At 40.4% G+C, this 19,542-nt stretch overlaps 1 protein-coding gene and 1 non-coding gene across 5 annotated transcripts in view; one reads left to right on the top strand and one right to left on the bottom strand.

The window, feature by feature from the left end:
• LOC126202940 (protein argonaute-2-like) overlaps window positions 1–19,542 on the bottom strand; it is a 250,858-nt gene that overhangs the window by 22,272 nt on the left and 209,044 nt on the right. For all 4 annotated transcript variants that reach the window (XM_049937038.1, XM_049937035.1, XM_049937037.1 and 1 more), the window contains exon 18: window positions 19,190–19,280. In XM_049937038.1, coding sequence (XP_049792995.1) covers window positions 19,190–19,280 — 91 coding nt within the window. The remainder of the gene's footprint in view (window positions 1–19,189; window positions 19,281–19,542) is intronic.
• Trnas-cga (transfer RNA serine (anticodon CGA)) lies at window positions 17,032–17,106 on the top strand. Its single transcript has one exon. It is a non-coding gene; the product is annotated as a tRNA-Ser (tRNA).

The raw sequence follows: 19,542 nt of genomic DNA, 5'->3' as shown, positions 1-19,542 counted from the left end.
TTGTTGGAATAGAAACACTTCACTTTGGTGTGTATGATGCTGCTGCGACTTTCAATGATGGCAACATTGTAAGGTGCAAGGTATTTACAAATATGGGAATGAAGATAGGTTCTAACATGGTACGAGCGATGCTTGCTTTAGACAAGGATCGCCTTCGGGCTGCAGACAGGGCTGTAAAGAGTCTAGAAATACAAGCAAGAGTAAACAGGAGGAGGAACAAGAGGAAGCTGGAGGAGGAGTTTGCAGAGGATGAAGATAATCCATCCTATGGACCTGGAATGCACTAAAAAGTTAATCCAATCTTTGTCGCTCGATTCCCAAAACTTTTATTTTCTCATACTAATTACATGTTTTCTAAGGATCTTCCAAACATATTTGTTTCAAACTTTCAGTAAATGTTACACAGTACCTTCTGCATAATTTAACACAGCCTTTTTCCAAACAACTGTATATTTTTGAATATATAAATAAAAAATTGCAAAAAAATGTTGTGAATTTTCATTACAATTGAAAAAAAAATCATCTTTAATAACTGAACTAAAATTTTGTAAAATCCCTGTGTTAAGTTGTAGCCCATATTCCAATAAATAATCTGTAAAAAGTTCAACTTCCTACCTCAAATACTTTGTGAGGAAAGATGTAATTTATAAGCGTTATTTTAACATTGCAAGTATAGGGCGTTCCGGAGCCCCTTAACAATTGTTGTTTTTTAAATTGTAGTTCCTGTTACTACATGAGTTAACATACTGTCGTTTTGGAGATAGTGAGTGGAATGTGACGCTAGAGAATGGAGTGCCAAGTGGAGAAATTGGAATAATTCCAATGTATTCTTATGTTTGAGTGCAACAGAGGGATGACAGCAGTGGAGGCAGCCAGAAACATTTGTGCCATGTATGAGGGCAATGCCACTGATCAGAGCGTGGAACGAAAATGGTTTTCTCATTTTATGGAGGATCGTTTTGACATTAGTGACTCTCCACATTCAGGAATACCTTCAGGGTTTGATGATGATTGTTTAAACGCATTAAACCACACTGATCCATGACATTATACTCGAGAACTGGCAAATGCGATGAACTTTGATCATTTCACCATTGTATAACGTTTGCATGCAATGGGAAAGGCTAAATAATTGGGTGTACGGGTACTGCATGCTCTAAGCCAAAATCACAAAAATCAGCAGGTGGCCATATGTGCACTCTGCTTGCCTGTCATCAATTGACTCAAGAACAACATTGACCATTTCCATCCCGCATCATTACTGGTGAAGAGAAATGGTGTCTTATTTGTAACACAAGGAAAAGAATGAAATGGTTGAGCCCAAACAAAGCATCAACTCTCTGTACAAAGACTTGCGTGCGTCCACAAAATATAGTGTTAGGAACAGTGACAGTATGGTGTACTATGAATTGCTTCCCTGGGATGTAAACATGACTGCTTACATTGATTGTCAACAACTGAGACATTTTGCAGATGCAATCCAAGAACAATGACCAGGAAGACTGTGTGAACTGATGCTTCTCCACTATAATGCTTGCTCAACCACTACATGGAAGTTGGGTTGGGAAATCATTCCACACCTACCTTATTCACCTGATCTTGCACCTTCATATTTTCACCTTTTCCACACTATTGAACAACCTTCAAGGAACTTTCCTTGCAGATGAAAATACGCTCTGAACATGGCTCGATAAATTCTTTGCCTCAAAACCACCTGACTTTTACAGCTGCGATATAAAAAGTTACCCCGGCATTGGCAGACTGTTGTAAATAGTAAAGGAGAATACATTATTGATGACTGAAGTCTGTATTGTGTGTATCTGTGGTCTTTTATTAAACTTATGCAAAATTGCAACGAATGTATACACCAACTCCAACCCAATATATTGGGATAGGTGGATATACACTTAAAGTAGACCAGCAAGACCTTCAAAGTATACTTTGAGATGCAATGTAAGAAGCATAGATACAATTTAGTACACTCAAAAGGTGATATGATTGTAGCCGAGTCAGTTAAAAAGTATCTGGGTTCAAACCTGGGACACATGACAATTTAGATTGCTAGCCATTATGAGCCCCATTTCTTGGAAACATCTGGTTGGCTCTCGGTTCTTGTAGCCATCTCGCAGCGGGAGTTGTCACTCTCGTACAAGACACCAGAGCATGTAGTTCAGTGCTGCTGCTGCTGCTGCTGCTCATTACCAGGACTGTTGTGCATCCAGGTGTCCTACACTGTTGGTTACTTCTGTCGCTCACATAGGTCACTGTCTAAGTGTTGTCAGGCAGAGGTACTAATGGGTATGCATTATAATGGAATATTGGAAGTAAAACTAGGTGGTGTATGGTGAAATGTAAAAAGGGAGCTACACATTTGAAATTGATGTGGAAAATGGACGGAGGAACACAGGCTGAAGAAGGCTTTGTGGATAACAGTTTGAAGATTTGAGAATAAAGATGCAGGAGGAAATGGGATGTACAGTAATTCCATGCCGTAAGAATATTTATTTGTGCATCTGTTATAGTTCCAGACAGGGAAAAAGTTGCATTGTAAATATCGCATGAAAACATAACGAGAATAATATGCGGGAGTGTAATGATCTATCATACATTGATGTGTCATTCAGTAGTCTAGTCAAATCTATGACATACATTGTGTTCAACATTTATTTTATGTAAAGAATGAATAGTAGTAACAAATTAATGTGAAAAGACTACAAAATGTTTTGTTCATGTTCTTTTTACAGAAAAACATTCAAGTCTTGTAGAAAAACAGTAACATATGGGTAATAACGTTGAGTCTTAGGGAGAGGCGAGGAAAAGTCACAACACTGCCAGCTGGCTAGAACGTCGGGGGACCATGTATAGTGATAACATTAAAAGCTACGATCAATGAGTGGTGCAAGGACATGACAAAGTACTCAGTACACAAGTTTACATCATTTCCTTGCTAGACAGATACTACGGGACGAGAGGGATGGAGACAGAGCGTCTTGGGGCCATGGGTACATCATGAAAAGCCAAAGGCAGCAGGCTTAGGATTCAGTGTGTGACCGTATAGGTACTGACACCTCTCCCGCCACCTAGCCTCTGAAAAACTACTGAAGAGCAGTGCAAAATTCGAGCCAATGAGGTGACGAGAGGCCTTCAGTGTCACATCACTGTGGACAGGTGGAAGCGAACGGGGAAAGTCAAACAAACTTTGGAGGCAGGAAGTCTGTGAAGTCACAAGAGGCAGAGGCAGAGGTAGAGGTAGCTGCAGTATAGTCAGTACTGTTAATGAAACTGGGGAGTTCTATGTGATGTACAGTGGGTGTGGGCTCAGTTAATACTGCCAGTCTCATTTCAAAGCAGATGGAACGGTGCTTCAGAACTGAATGGAAAGAAATAATTTTGGTACAATGTTATGAAGCAAGCTGGGATATTTTTAATGCCCCTCTTGTTTTTTCATCTGCCTACTTAAATTCGGTTTTTCATTTTTGAACTAATTACCATTAACATACATGAGTATAATCTGTATTTTCATAATAGAGAAAGGTTGGCCCTCAATTTTAAAGAATATAACACCAGATCTAATTTTGTGCTTAGATTTAAGTATGTAATTGATTTTCTAATTTATTTTGACAATTACTAGTTAGTATCTTTTGTTATTGGGTGAAATCAGCAACTGTTTCATAACTTAAATTCTATTGTTGATGTACAAACAACCATAAATTCTGTACGAATTATAAACATTTGGAAGACGAAATACTAGTAATCTTAAAAGGATCCATTTGGCTTTAGTTGGAAACATGTTAGCAAAACCAGCCACGAATTAATTCTAAAGTAATTAACAGTTTTGTCCAAAGTATTGTTTGCTTACTTGTATTGGTTAATTTCATGATTTAAACAAATAATTCGGCTTAACCCTTGCAGTAGAAGAAACTGTTAAAAAGACAGAATTTTTCAATGTAGTCAGTTAATTTAATGGGTTAAGTTTTAATTGTAATTTCTGTAAATTAAACTTTGAACAATGTGTAGTTTCAGCACCTATTATTGTGATGATATATAAGGGCCCGATTTTTGGTCACGAGTCAGTCAGTCCACGGCAGAGTTTCTCAAACGAGAAACCTGTGTTACCTAGAACGACAACAATGTATCAACTTAACAGTGAAATAAGTGTTACACCAATAGGCCGTGTGTTAAAGCAATGACAGTGACTGTTCAACGTATTTGAAGGACTGAACTATGGGGTCATATTTTCACTGCTCACAAATGTTCAACAGTAAACTATTGTAACAGTGTGTGGACGTTCGCCTGCCAACTATTAATGAGGTTTATGAAAGTTTAAACGATAATGCACTGGCCATACATATATAACTGTGTACCTGTCGGCTACACATTATTTACAGTAGTCAGTGTTCAAATTACAAGCCCCATTTTTTCAGCCAGTGTAGCAACACAGTACGTCGACACCAAGGATGACAAATGAATGAATAAAAGCAGGTGGAACCACTACACCAGGTGTGAGGTACATAAAAAGTATTCACATTGGCATTTGGAAGGTAACCTACTGACTCAGTTTGCTACAGAGACTGTGGAAAATTGCAGGATGTTGTGCCGATACACAGCTTTAAGCCTAGAAGAACTTGTGCACTACAACAGCAGAGTTCAAAATGGATTCTGAGAGGGTAGCAGACAACGGTAGCAGAGGCAGTGTCGATGGCGAGTTACAGAGTTGGCACAATCGAGCACGACTACGGCCGATGCACTGCAACTTGGGGACACGAGGGCACGCTCAAGCAGCCAGATGGGGATGTGTTCGAGGCCCGGGGCCCAGTTTTAGTAGTAATGGCGGCAATCAGAGCATGCAACATGTTCAATGCAGCATAGACGACTTGTCTCGAAGCACCACAATAAGGCAGATGATGATAGTGGCAAACAGAAATAGAGAACTGTAATGGACATCACGGTAGGTGATACATTTCCACTACCAAATATTGATGGTAGAGGAGAACAGAGAGAAGATTGCATTCAGCTCACACTATCAACATTATGAGTAAAAACAAATCCTAAAGTGGCTGAAAGGAGCCCCAGGTGGTTTTCAATGAATGATTAACACAGTTCTGAGAGGCCTGGAAGGGATACCCAGTAGTTTCCAACCTCCTCTAGATGGTGCCCCCCCCCCCTCCCCCACTGCAACCCCAGAATATCTCGTGTCCCCTATTTTTGTTTGTTTGTTTGTTTTATTTACTTATTTATTTATTTATTTATTTCCTTCTCCCAAAAAACTTTATTTGACAGTAATTTGCAATTCATACTTCAATAAAAGATGGTTACCAAGTGTAGAGCAAAACAAAACTATATTGCTTCAAAGGACTTCATTGTTTACTTAAATAACTAATGACACCGTTTTCATCCAAACCAAAATTTCCACGTATAGCATTTTCTTGCAAGATGAAAGTTGCACGAAAAATTTAGAACATCAATGAGACGGTTGATATTTCTTTTAAGCAGCTTTTTAATGTTTGGTTTCAACCTAGTTAAAGCACATTTAAGATCACTCTCCACAGTCAGGTAACTACAGTGTTTTGTTTTCATGCTGCCTAGTGTCGAGAGAGTATCATATATGATATGTGAGGACTTAACCCTTCCTGTGCTACTCCTGGACAAACAAAAAGAAATCTGATATTATGATCCTCAGTCAAAGTGAAGAAGAATTACAGGATTTGTTGAATGGAATTAACAGTCTAGCGAGTATAGAATATAAATTGACAGTAAACTGGAAAAGTAGTGAAGTAATGAGAAACTTATCAAAATTGGTAATCATGAAGCAGACAAAGTTGAAGAATTATTTTACCTTGGGAGCAAAAAACCCATGACAGAGTAAGCAAGGCATAAAAAGCACACTGGAAAAAACAAAGAGGGGATTCCTGGCCAAGAGAAGTCTACTGACATTGAATAAGGCTTAATTTGAGAAAGAAATTACTGAGAATGTATGTTTGGAGCACAGCATTGTGGCGAATCATCGACAGTGGAAAAATTAGAACAGAAGAGAATCCAAGAGTATTGAGAAGTGGTTCTACAGAACTATGTTCATAATTAGATGGACTGATAGATACACAAAGAGCAGGTTCTCCGCAAAATCCATGAAGAAAGGAACAAATGGAAAACATTAACAAGGGGGGGGGGGGGGGGGGGACAGGATGATAGAAAATGTGTTAAGACATCAGAAAACAGCATTCATTGTACTAGAGTGACCTGCAGAGAGAAAAAGGGGAGGGGAAGACAGAGGTAGAATACATCCAGCAAATAACAGAGGATGTGATGTGCAAGGGTTACTCTGAGATGAAAAGACTGGCGCAGGAGAGGAATTTATGTACAGACATCGATGCTGCTATTATGCACAGAATCTTAGCCTTATCTAACTCTGTTGGGCTCAGAATCACAGGTGGTATGGGGACTCATCATTAGAGAAGGAATGCGAGTTATCTTCTGGCATCTGTAAAACGGTGCACAAATAATCAGCAATCTGTAGGAAGATCATAGAGAGGATACACAGAGTCAGAGGCAGGCCACATCAATCTAGTCAAAAGACTGATGGAGCAAAATATTCAGTTTATTCTGATCTGCTAAGTAGGCACAAGTTGACTGTGACAGTCATCTACAACTACTCTGTAAAGCATTTACTGCCATTGTGATGTTCATTATTAGCTCCTGAGTGAAGAAATAAAAACTTTTGAGGTTTGCCGATGACATTGTAATTCTGCCAGAGACAGCAAAGGACTTGGAAGAGCAGTTGAACGGAATGGATAGTGTCTTGAAAGAAGGGTATAAGATGAACATCAACAGAAGCAAAATGAGGATAATGGAATGTAGTCGAATTAAGTCGGGTGATGCTGAGGGAATTAGATTAGGAAATGAGACACTTAAAGTAGTAAAGGAGTTTTGCTATTTGGGGAGCAAAATAACTGATGATGGTTGAAGTAGGGAGGATATAAAATGTAGACTGGCAATGGCAAGAAAAGCATTTCTGAAGAAGAGAATTTTTTTAACATCCGAGTATAGATTTAAGTGTCAGGAAGTCGTTTCTGAAAGTATTTGTATGGAGTGTAGCCATGTATGGAAGTGAAACATGGATGATAAATAGTTTGGACAAGAAGAGAATAGAAGCTTTTGAAATGTGGTGCTACAGAAGAATGCTTAAGATTAGATGGGTAGATCACATAACTAATGAGGAGGTATTGAATAGAATTGGGGAGAAGAGGAATTTGTGGGACAACTTGACAAGAAGAAGGGATCGGTTGGTAGGACACGTTCTGAGGCATCAAGGGATCACCAATTTAGTACTGGAGGGCAGTGTGGAGGGTAAAAATCGCAGAGGGAGACCAGGAGATGAATACACTAAGCAGATTCAGAAGGATGTAGGCTGCAGTAAGTACTGGGAGATGATGAAGCTTGCACAGGATAGAGCAGCATGGAGAGCTGCATCAAACCAGTCTCAGGACTGAAGACCACAACAACAACAACAACTTATTCCTTCATTACTGCTTCAGCTAACACAGTGATAACTTGTGTTGTCTTACGGTCAAGTGAGCAGGAGTAATGTAAGAAACAGTGGGCTAAGTGAGGGAAAAAGTACAATCCGTGCAACACAACGAGCCGCATTCAAAGCTAGCAGCACAATCCCGCAGTGAGGCAGTTGTCTATGAGATAATCAGTAATCACATAAGTGACTAGCAGGAATCTGATGCAACTGCACTGTTTAATGCTTTGAGTGGGTCACTGCTTGGGCTAACACCTGTGTATGGCAAGAGAGTGATATAACGAAAGTTTATTTTATTACTGTTTAATTAAAAAGTGATTTAGCTAACAATGTTTATTTTATCATTGTGTAATTGTACTAAGATTTAACTGTGATTCCACTAATACATGTTTATCTTGGTAACGTAAAGACAGCTATTCATTACATGTGCACCAAGTATATTGCGCACCCGCTCACGTTATGAAAAACGGCGCACCCACTTGAGGGTTAAGCCCAGGCAGTGTGACGAAGCAAGCTGGGATCTCTCTACTGTGTCTCCTTTTCCCATCTGTCTCCTTAAATTTATTTTATGTTCATTTTCACCTAATTGCCATTGAAATACACAATGCATTTCCATAAAAGAGAAAGGTTGGCCCTAAGTCTTAAGGAATAAAGCAGCAGGTCTAATTTTGTGCTTACGTTTGTGTATGTAATTAATTTCCTAATTTATTTTGACCATTCCTAGTTAATATAGGGTGAAATCAGTAATTGTTTCATGACAGATTCTATTTTTGACTTATAAGCAAATATAAATTCTGTACTGATTATAAACATTTGGAAGAAGAATTACTAGGATTCTTTAAGTATTTATTTGGCTCTATTTGAAAACATTATTAGCAAAGCCAGCCCTTAATTCGAAAATAATTAATAGGTTTGTCAAAAGTATTGTTTGTGTAACTATCTCTGTTAATTTCATTATTTAAACAAATAATTCGGCCTAACCCTTGGGGTAGAAGGAACCGTTAAAAAGAAGGAATTTGTGGAGTATTCAGTAATTGAATGATTTGCATTTTAATTGTAATTTCTGTAACTTAAATATCGAACAATGTATAGTTTCAGTGCTTATTATTGTGAAGACCGATTTTTGGTCCTCAGACAGCAAGTCCACGGCCGATTATCAGATGTGAAACATGTATTGGTTAGATTAATAACAATGCATAAACTTAACATAGGAATAAGTGAAACACAAATAGGCCGTGTGTTAGAACAATTAATGACAATGCCTGTCCAATTTATTTGAAAAATAGTGTCACACATACTGTATTATTCTGCAAGAACTTTGAACTGTGTGGTTAGGTTTTTACTGCTCATACGTGCAACAGCGAACTATTGTAACAGTATGCTGATGCTGCCTGCAACCTATTAATGAGACTTATCAGCATTTACTAATAGTGAACTGGTCATATAATTGTGTAATATTTGGAGGGTTGTGAACAGTGAAAGTAAGTAAATGTGAAACGCAATTGTGCAACTATCTGCTACATCATTTACAGTCAGTACTTAACTTCCAATCCCGTTTTTCAGCCAGTATGACAATGCAGTACATCACCACCGAGGACTATGAACGAAGAAATAAAACTGGTGAAGATCACAGCACCTTCAGTGCAGCCTCGGTAGGCCAGGCCCTAGAGAAAGACAGGCTCAGCAGACAAAATGCGTTTCTGAACCTGTTAACTCACAGCTGGGTGTATATGTACTAGTGAGAATTGGATCTTCTACTGGAATCTGCTATTATGAAGTCTTACTGATTAACCAAAACGGCCTTGCTGTGCTGGTACTGCGAACGGCTGAAAGCAAGGGGAAACTACAGCCGTAATTTTTCCCGAGGACATGCAGCTCTACTGTATGATTAAATGACGATGGCGTCCTCTTGGGTAAAATATTCCGGAGGTAAAATAGTCCCCCATTCGGATCTCCGGGCGGGGACTACTCAAGAGGACGTCGTTATCAGGAGAAAGAAAACTGGCGTTCTACGGATCGGAGCGTGGAATGTCAGATCACTTAATCGGGCAGGTAGGTTAGAAAATTTGAAAAGGGAAATGGATAGGTTAAAGTTAGATATAGTGGGAATTAGTGAAGTTCGGTGGCAGGACGAACAAGACTTTTGGTCAGGTGATTACAGGGTTATAAATACAAAATCAAATAGGGGTAATGCAGGAGTAGGTTTAATAATGAATAAAAAAATAGGAGTGCGGGTAAGCTACTACAAACAGCATAGTGAACGCATTATTGTGGCCAAGATAGACACAAAGCCCATGCCTACTACAGTAGTACAAGTTTATATGCCAACTAGCTCTGCAGATGATGAAGAAATAGATGAAATGTATGACGAGATAAAAGAAATTATTCAGGTAGTGAAGGGAGACGAAAATTTAATAGTCATGGGTGACTGGAATTCGTCAGTAGGAAAAGGGAGAGAAGGAAACATAGTAGGTGAATATGGATTGGGGGGAAGGAATGAAAGAGGAAGCCGCCTTGTAGAATTTTGCACAGAGCATAACTTAATCATAGCTAACACTTGGTTCAAGAATCATGAAAGGAGGCTGTATACATGGAAGAAGCCAGGAGATACTGACAGGTTTCAGATAGATTATATAATGGTAAGACAGAGATTTAGGAACCAGGTTTTAAATTGTAAGACATTTCCAGGGGCAGATGTGGATTCTGACCACAATCTATTGGTTATGAACTGCAGATTGAAACTGAAGAAACTGCAAAAACGTGGGAATTTAAGGAGATGGGACCTGGATAAACTGAAAGAACCAGAGGTTGTAGAGAGTTTCAGGGAGAGCATAAGGGGACAATTGACAGTAATGGGGGAAAGAAATACAGTAGAAGAGGAATGGGTAGCTCTGAGGGATGAAGTGGTGAAGGCAGCAGACGATCAAGTAGGTAAAAAGACGAGGGCTAATAGAAATCCTTGGGTAACAGAAGAAATATTGAATTTAATTGATGAAAGGAGAAAATATAAAAATGCAGTAAATGAAGCAGGCAAAAAGGAATACAAACGTCTCAAAAATGAGATCGACAGGAAGTGCAAAATGGCTAAGCAGGGATGGCTAGAGGACAAATGTAAGGATGTAGAGGCTTGTCTCACTAGGGGTAAGATAGATACTGCCTACAGGAAAGTTAAAGAGACCTTTGGAGAGAAGAGAACCACTTGTATGAATATCAAGAGCTCAGATGGAAACCCAGTTCTAAGCAAAGAAGGGAAGGCAGAAAGGTGGAAGGAGTATATAGAAGGTTTATACAAGGGAGATGTACTCGAGGACAATATTATGGAAATGGAAGAGGAAGTAGATGAAGACGAAATGGGAGATAAGATACTGCGTGAAGAGTTTGACAGAGCACTGAAAGACTTGAGTCGAAACAAGGCCCCGGGAGTAGACAACATTCCACTAGAACTACTGATGGCCTCGGGAGAGCCAGTCATGACAAAACTCTACCATCTAGTGAGCACGATGTATGAGACAGGTGAAATACCCTCAGACTTCAAGAAGAATATAATAATTCCAATCCCAAAGAAAGCAGGTGTTGACAGATGCGAAAATTACCGAACTATCAGTTTAATAAGTCACAGCTGCAAAATACTAACGCGAATTCTTTACAGACGAATGGAAAAACTGGTAGAAGCCGACCTCGGGGAAGATCAGTTTGGATTCCGTAGAAATGTTGGAACACGTGAGGCAATACTAACCTTACGACTTATCTTGGAAGAAAGATTAAGAAAAGGCAAACCTACGTTTCTAGCATTTGTAGACTTAGAGAAAGCTTTTGACAATGTTGACTGGAATACTCTCTTTCAAATTCTGAAGGTGGCAGGGGTAAAATACAGGGAGCGAAAGGCTATTTACAATTTGTACAGAAACCAGATGGCAGTTATAAGAGTCGAGGGGCATGAAAGGGAAGCAGTGGTTGGGAAAGGAGTGAGACAGGGTTGTAGCCTCTCCCCGATGTTATTCAATCTGTATATTGAGCAAGCAGTAAAGGAAACAAAAGAAAAGTTCGGAGTAGGTATTAAAATTCATGGAGAAGAAGTAAAAACTTTGAGGTTCGCCGATGACATTGTAATTCTGTCAGAGACAGCAAAGGACTTGGAAGAGCAGTTGAACGGAATGGACAATGTCTTGAAAGGAGGATATGAGATGAACATCAACAAAAGCAAAACGAGGATAATGGAATGTAGTCAAATTAAATCGGGTGATGCTGAGGGAATTAGATTAGGAAATGAGACACTTAAAGTAGTAAAGGAGTTTTGCTATTTAGGGAGTAAAATAACCGATGATGGTCGAAGTAGAGAGGATATAAAATGTAGACTGGCAATGGCAAGGAAAGCGTTCTCAAGAAGAGAAATTTGTTAACATAGAGTATAGATTTAGGTGTCAGGAAGTCGTTTCTGAAAGTATTTGTATGGAGTGTAGCCATGTATGGAAGTGAGACATGGACGATAACTAGTTTGGACAAGAAGAGAATAGAAGCTTTCGAAATGTGGTGCTACAGAAGAATGCTGAAGATAAGGTGGGTAGATCACGTAACTAATGAGGAGGTATTGAATAGGATTGGGGAGAAGAGAAGTTTGTGGCACAAGTTGACTAAAAGAAGGGATCGGTTGGTAGGACATGTTTTGAGGCATCAAGGGATCACAAATTTAGCATTGGAGGGCAGCGTGGAGGGTAAAAATCGTAGAGGGAGACCAAGAGATCAATACACTAAGCAGATTCAGAAGGATGTAGGTTGCAGTAGGTACTGGGAGATGAAGAAGCTTGCACAGGATAGAGTAGCATGGAGAGCTGCATCAAACCAGTCTCAGGACTGAAGACCACAACAACAACAACAACTGATTAACGGTACTACAACAAAATTTAATTTAAGATCAATAATCTATATAAATAGCATAACACCCCCTCATGACTGACAACCCTGTCTCTCAGACCAACTACGCTTACCCCACCCTCCAAAATTCCCTCCCACCACCACACAGAATCCATAACCTAAACAGACCTGCAACACAGTCGTGAACCTTTCCTCCAGAAGCCTTAGCCCCACAGAAATTTCAGTCCTTTCCAAAGGCCTCACCTTTTGCCCCACTCCCAAACTCAATCATGCAGGACTTGTTACAGATCTTCTCTACTTCTCCCAGTCCCTACAGAGGAAACACTTTATCGCAACCAACCCTATCAATCAGACTCAACTGAAGACCAATATGAACCTTGCCTAACTCAATTCACTCCTCCATCTAACTGTCATCCAACCCCATTGCCCCCAAACAACCCCCTGTTAACTTTCCACAGTTTCTTAACCTTAAACCTTGCCTTACCCTCATTCCCCAAATCCCTCAACATGCAGACTTACCTTACATCTGCAGAAAGAACTGCAGCCCACCATCTAAAAATTGATCCTGACATCATAATCCTACCTGCGGACAAAGGCTCCACCACCGTTGTTCTGAACTGCAAGGATTACCTGGTGGAAGGACTCTGCCAGCTGTCAGATACTTCCACCTACAAACCTTGCCACAGTGACTCCATTCCAGTATGCCAGCAGGATTTCCAGTCACTATTCAAATCCTTAGGGCCATCCCAGAACCTCTCCGCAGAGTCTATCTCTCTACTCACCCCTACTACTTCCCGCCCTCCTACCTTCTACATGCTTCTCAAAGTTCATAAACCTAACCACCCAGGACATCTCACTGTGACTGGTTACTGTGCCCCAACTGAGAGAATCTCTGCTCTCATAGACCAACACCTTCAACCTATTACCTGGAACCTACTCTCCTATATAAAAGACACCAACTATTTCCTCCACCGACTCTCCACAGTTTCTGTCCCTTTACCAGACGGTGCCCTGCTCGTCACTATTGTGCCACCTCCCTGTACACTAACATTCCTAATGCCTATGGCCTTACCTTTTGCAAGGCCCAACGGGTTCCAAACCAACAACCTTGTTCCTAGTCACCATAACGAACTATATCCTCACCCACAATTACTTCTCCTCTGGAGGTGTTACCCACAAACAAATCCGGGGCACCCACGTGGGACCATCCTACGCCAACCTATTCATGGGCCATCTACAGGAATCCTTCCTGAACACCCTGAATCCTCAACCCCTCACCTGGTTCAGATTCATTGGTGACATCTTTCATATCTGGATCAAAGGTGAGGACACCCTATCAACATTCCTCCAGAACCTTAACAACTTCTCCCCCATTTGCTTCACCTGGTCCTACTCAACCCAACAGCCCACCTTCCTAGAAGTTGACCCCCACCTCTAAGATGGCTACATCAGTACGTCCGCCATAAGAAACCTACTAACCACCAGCAATACCCCCACTTCGACAGCTGCCACCCATTCCATACCAAGAAGTCCCTTCGGTACATCCTAACCACCCGTGGTCGTCACATCTGCAGTGATGAGCAGTCCCTCTCTAAATATACTGAGGGTCTCACTGAAGCCTTCACTGACCATAATTATCCTCCCAACCTTGTACAAAAACAAATCTGCCATGCCTTGTCTTTCCAGTCTCCTATCACCTCCCAAAGTCCCACAGTCCGGCCACAGATGAGCATTCCCCTCTTAACTCAGTACCATCCAGGTCTGGAGCAACTGAATTACATTCTCTGCCAGGGTTCTGCTTACCTCTCATCTGAAATGAGGAATATCCTGCTCTCTATCCTTCCCACTCCGCCCACAGTTATATTCCCCTGTCTACCAAACCTACACTCGTCCATTCTTACGGAACCCCTGCTCCCAATCCCTTACCTCATGGCTCATATCCGTGTAATAGACCTAGATGCAAGACCTGTCCCATACAAAGGCAGGGCTACCTGTGAAAGCAGTCACGTTGCCTACAAGCTAAGCTGCAAGCACTGTGCTGCACTCTATGTAGGCATGACAACCAACACGCTGTCTGTCCACATGAATGGCCACCAACAAACTGTGGCCAAGAAACAAGTGGACCATCCTGTTGCTGAGCTCATTGCCAAACATGACATCCTCCATTTCAATGACTGCTTCACAGCCTGTGCCATATGGATCCTTCCCACCAACACCAGCTTTTCTGAATTGCGCAGATGGGAACTTTCCCTGCAATATATCCTACGTTCCCATAACTCTCCTGGCCTCAACCTTTGTTAGGCGCTGTCCTCACCCATCCAGCCCCTTTCCTGCTCCCATTCCAGCACTACACAATTGTCATTCCACCATCACACCCAGTCTTTTTTTATTTATTTAATTTATTTATTTCTCTCCTTTTCTGCTACTTCCCCCCCCCCCCTCCCCACTGCCCGCTGCCCAACCTGCAGCACTTCACCGTCCCCTATACCAACCATACTATCCCTCCCCATCCCTGCCCCAGCCTCCTCCTTTCCCCCAACCAGTCACCACTCCCATCATGTGTGTGTGCACGCATGTGTGTGTCTATTGTTGACAAAGACCATTGGCTGAAAGCTTTAGGCGTGAAAATCTTTTTGTCGTGCTCATCTGCGACTCAGCATCTCTGCTATATGGTGAGCAGCAATTTTCCTTCTAATAAAATTATAAGGGCTTGTTTATAACATGTAGTCTCATTTGCTTGTAAGTCCTCATTTCATATAAGTGGTGCCTTATGCAACTGATTGATGATCATTTTGGCAGGATTTTAATTTTATTGTACCCCAGTACAGCTGTAACAAATTATAAGTAGACCTATGAACTTCCAATCATTATAGGACTAATAACAGTAAGACTCCGTAACAGCGTATTCAAGTAGAAGATGCAATTCTTGTTTGTAAATACACACCTAGTTATAAGTTAACAGGTGTAGAAACGTAGGTCATCTGCCGAGGCGAGTGAGTGAGTGAGTGAGTGAGCTCAGGTCTACCTCCGTGACGTACATGCCGCGGCCCGTCTTTCTCGTAGGCCTCGGCCTGGCCTGAGAATGAATCAGTTGGTTTGAAACTAGTTAACAACATATGTATTGCAACTGAGAGATTTGTTAATAAAAGCTTCATGAAATATTTAAAAAAGTTTGCAGGTCCTGTATCACCAAAATGTTGAAACTGGAGGTAGGGGACCTAATGATGATGATGATGATGATGATGATGATAGAATGTTAAACAATAATTTTTCTTCTTCCTTCAGAGTAGGTACAAATGTACATCTCTTTGTGTTATTGACATGATGAGGCACAGGCACATCTTGCTGCTGATGTAACATCTCGTCTAAAGTGCCAAACATGCAAGCTGAGCACAGCCAGTCCAAGGTCACCTGTCCTCAGTTCTCTGGAATTTTCTGTTTGTAGTCATCTCGATAATGACTTGATACAGCTGAAGAACTGGAGCAGTGAATTGTGCAGCCTTGTCAACATTTACGAAATGATCCAGGTGTTTCGGGGAAAGAAAAAAGTCGTGCTAACCAGGACAATATTTCATACTATATTCCGTACTAAAGTCAGTGCGAGCTAGCAAGCATAATTCACAATTATCTTTCAAGTGTCTAGTTTGTGTTGCCATTTTTGTTTTTTTTCTATGAGTATTATTGCATACGTGTGTCGGCTTTTGCAACAGATCGCACCTTTACACTTCTGGTGCCTACTCTCTGCTCGGCACTCCGAGTGTCCACTTGTGTCGTTCAGACCTTATACCGGTCTCCTGTTCCACTGTCAACCCACTGTCCGTCAGGCCCGACGTACGTGACATAAGGAGTGGACACCTCACTTCGAGCTTTTGAACAATTCGTCTGCACCGTTAAATCCCAGTGAATAATTAAACCCTGTACCATGTTGAGGCTCTTGTGGGGTGTTACAGAGACTGAGGCTGGTAGGATCAGCTGTAAAATTAAGACAGAACCTCTTTATAGTTAGTTAAGGAAGAGATTTCTCCAAATACATTTTCAATATTATTTACAGATAACACAGCTTATTAGTTCAAAAAGCCCTCCATCAGTCTGTGGGCAAGCCGGGAGCTCAGAGAATTAAGCTTCTGGTGTTTCCTTGATTTTACTTTCCTACCACAGTGCAGACAAGGAAGCAAAGTTCTTGGGGGTAATAACAATTTATGTTAAAACATTCATGTCTATTTGAGGGGCAGGTGGAGCCTCATGGTTACCAGAGAGCAACTCTGGTCTTTTCACTGTGTAAGATATCTGCCACAGTGGAGCCTACTCTGGTCAAGGGCTCTCCCCACAGGTGTCAGCCACTCAGAGCAATGACCACTGCCAGGAGTCCCAGTGCTCCCTAAGACAGTGTCACCTACTCTTCAGAAAGGAATGGGAGCTATAAAAAGAGATGCGAGCTCCCTGGTGAGCTGTGCCCCAAGAACTCAAGTTCACATAAGTTAATGTACCTAAAACAATTAGTAGTTATCTAACTGGTATTATTATCATAGATTACTTTGATACCTGAAATGTGCCCCACAGAAGAGCTTCTGTGAAGTTTGGAAGGTAGGAGACGAGGTACTGGCAGAACTGAAGCTGTGAGGAGGGGTCGTGAGTCATGCTCGGGTAGCTCAGTCGGTAGAGCACTTGCCCGCGAAAGGCAAAGGTCCCGAGTTCGAGTCTCGGTCCGGCAGACAGTTTTAATCTGTCGGGAAGTTTCAGTTAGAGGCTGATTTCGGGAGATTTCCCACATTCATATGGCCATATACTGGCCCCAGACTGCTTTCTTCCAACCGACCCAAAGAATGTACAGTTCAAATACATCTTTTTCAGTTTTAACTATCCCATTCAACATTAAAAAATGAAAGCAAGGAAATAGTCCAGTATATCCATTAACATAATCAGATGTGAAGTTTCATAGTGACCGTGGTTGTAAATGACATTAAAGGTGAATAGGACTTGTTTCAAGTTTTATTCTTATTTCTTCACTTAAGAGCATTAATGGCGCATGTTTCTTTGTTGTTTTCCTTGATGTACAACAGGATATTCTTAGCCATTTTGCCTTTTTTCCTATTTCATACTTATATTTTTCAACTCGACACTACGAGAACGTGAAAAATTTTATTGTGATTATTTTCTAGCTTTATTTTGTTACTCTTTGTGTTATCCCCTTGCTTTAGTCATATATGAGGGTAATTTCACAGATTGTTGAATGAAAATGGTGACATTAATAACCAGAACACAGACAGTATACAGAAATAAATAGCATTAATAGTGGTACATTTAACAAATACAATTATTAGTTAACAGTTGAATTACTGTAGAAAAATATTGCACTACCTTAATCAACATCTTAAATGGAATTGAAATAAAGAATATGTTGTTGGAAACACACTGTTGTCCAATGATGCTGCTGCTGCTGCTGCTGCAAAAGGCGAGAAATGTCATCCAGGGGTTTTCTGCAGTGAAACTTTGTTTGTCCTTAAAGGTGGTTTTACTGAGTAAAAAAGACCGCTCTACATCACAAAAGTCATTTGTGCATGAAAGAAAATCCACCTCCTGTCTTTGTTAAGTTCTTCAATTGGCACATTTCTCTAGTCTGGTGTTTTGGAATTTCACAAATTGTTTTATAGCCTGCGAACTGTATTCAACATACAAAAAACAATTTTTGCAGATCCACGTGTTTTGAAGAAAAGTGCATGTAATACTGTATTCACTAGGGACAAAGACTGTAACAAATGAGTTATTCGTAGACTGATTTTCCTTTACGAATTCTGGTAGCATTGAAAAGTAACTGCACTGTACTGCCCCACTGAAATGTTTAACATAGTAACATATGGCCTTCAAGCACAAACCCCAATATGTTAAAATAGACAGAAGGTCATGCTAATTTTGGAGCCAATTCTCTGAAAATTTAAACTCTAGCTGGTGCTTTTAAGTTTACAATTACTATTTTGCTTAAACAATGAAGTTTTAGTCCAGTTTCTTGTAATTTCTCAATAGTAAGCAAGAGCTTTATAATTCTTTCAAAATAATGCCGCACTGATAAAGATCTGACTTTCTGAACTTCCGCTGTAATCAAACTAGGACGTCTCTGATGTCATGCAATATCTATGCTGTCTCATCTTCCACAAAACTTTTTGTTGCAAAACAACTTGTGAGTCTTCAAAGGTATTTATTCCGTATACTGCCTGTACTGTCTCTAATTTCACCCAAACAAACTTGCAGCGAAGTGTACAAACATTCATCAAGTAGCCGTGCATGGAATCTCTCCCTCACTTGTACAGGGAGCCACTGAGCTAACACAAGATGGGATAGAGGTTAGTTGTGACCACACCACCTGCTGTTTCCTCATCCTTGTCTCAGCACAACACGTTACCTATTCGTCCATTCCTCATCTTATCTATTCCTATTCCTCCTACTCTGACAAGATAATGATACTACACACACTGGAATTGTGGTCTGGACACTCCCACTCTGTCCTATTAGATTTGTAATGTTCATGTTCTTAGACACTCACCTACAGCATGGAAAAGAATGATAACATTTATATTAAATTCAACTTTGCAGTGTAACCCCTTTCAGTTTTAATGCTCTTAATCAGTACCTTTACTAATTCCGGTATGATGGTTGATAAATGATTGCATTTTCTACATTTTTTAACATAAAGGCAGGAACAACCACTCAAGAGAATAAAATTCACATTATTTTAAAGATTCATTTACAGCACTGTACAATCCTTTTTGTAGAATAGTACTGTACGAGGAAAGTACTCACTGCTGCCACCGACGGAATATTTCGCTGGTCTGGCGATGGATGCGTTACATCTGCCCCTATGATCATTACTGGTCTTCTGAGACATGGAGGTCTGAAAAATGAAAATAATTAGTGCATTTTTTTTAATTTATGAAGATATAATATTGATGATGTAAATCTGAACAAGAAGAAAATAATTGGGGGGGGGGGGGGGGGCAACATGAATTTCCCCAAAAACTGCAGAAACAAAGTAAGGGAAATTTATGAGAAAAATACTTAGCATTTCTACTGTACAATAAATCACAACTTGCCTCAAGTAAGCAGAGATCCAAAAATTAAACCTAATAGAATGAGAAGCTTACATATTGCATGCT

This window comes from Schistocerca nitens, chromosome 9 (genome assembly GCF_023898315.1).
Source record: "Schistocerca nitens isolate TAMUIC-IGC-003100 chromosome 9, iqSchNite1.1, whole genome shotgun sequence".
Classification (NCBI taxonomy): Eukaryota; Metazoa; Arthropoda; class Insecta; order Orthoptera; family Acrididae; genus Schistocerca; species Schistocerca nitens.
The sequence above is the reverse complement of the archived record's forward strand: the minus strand, read 5'-3'. Positions and strand labels throughout refer to the sequence as shown.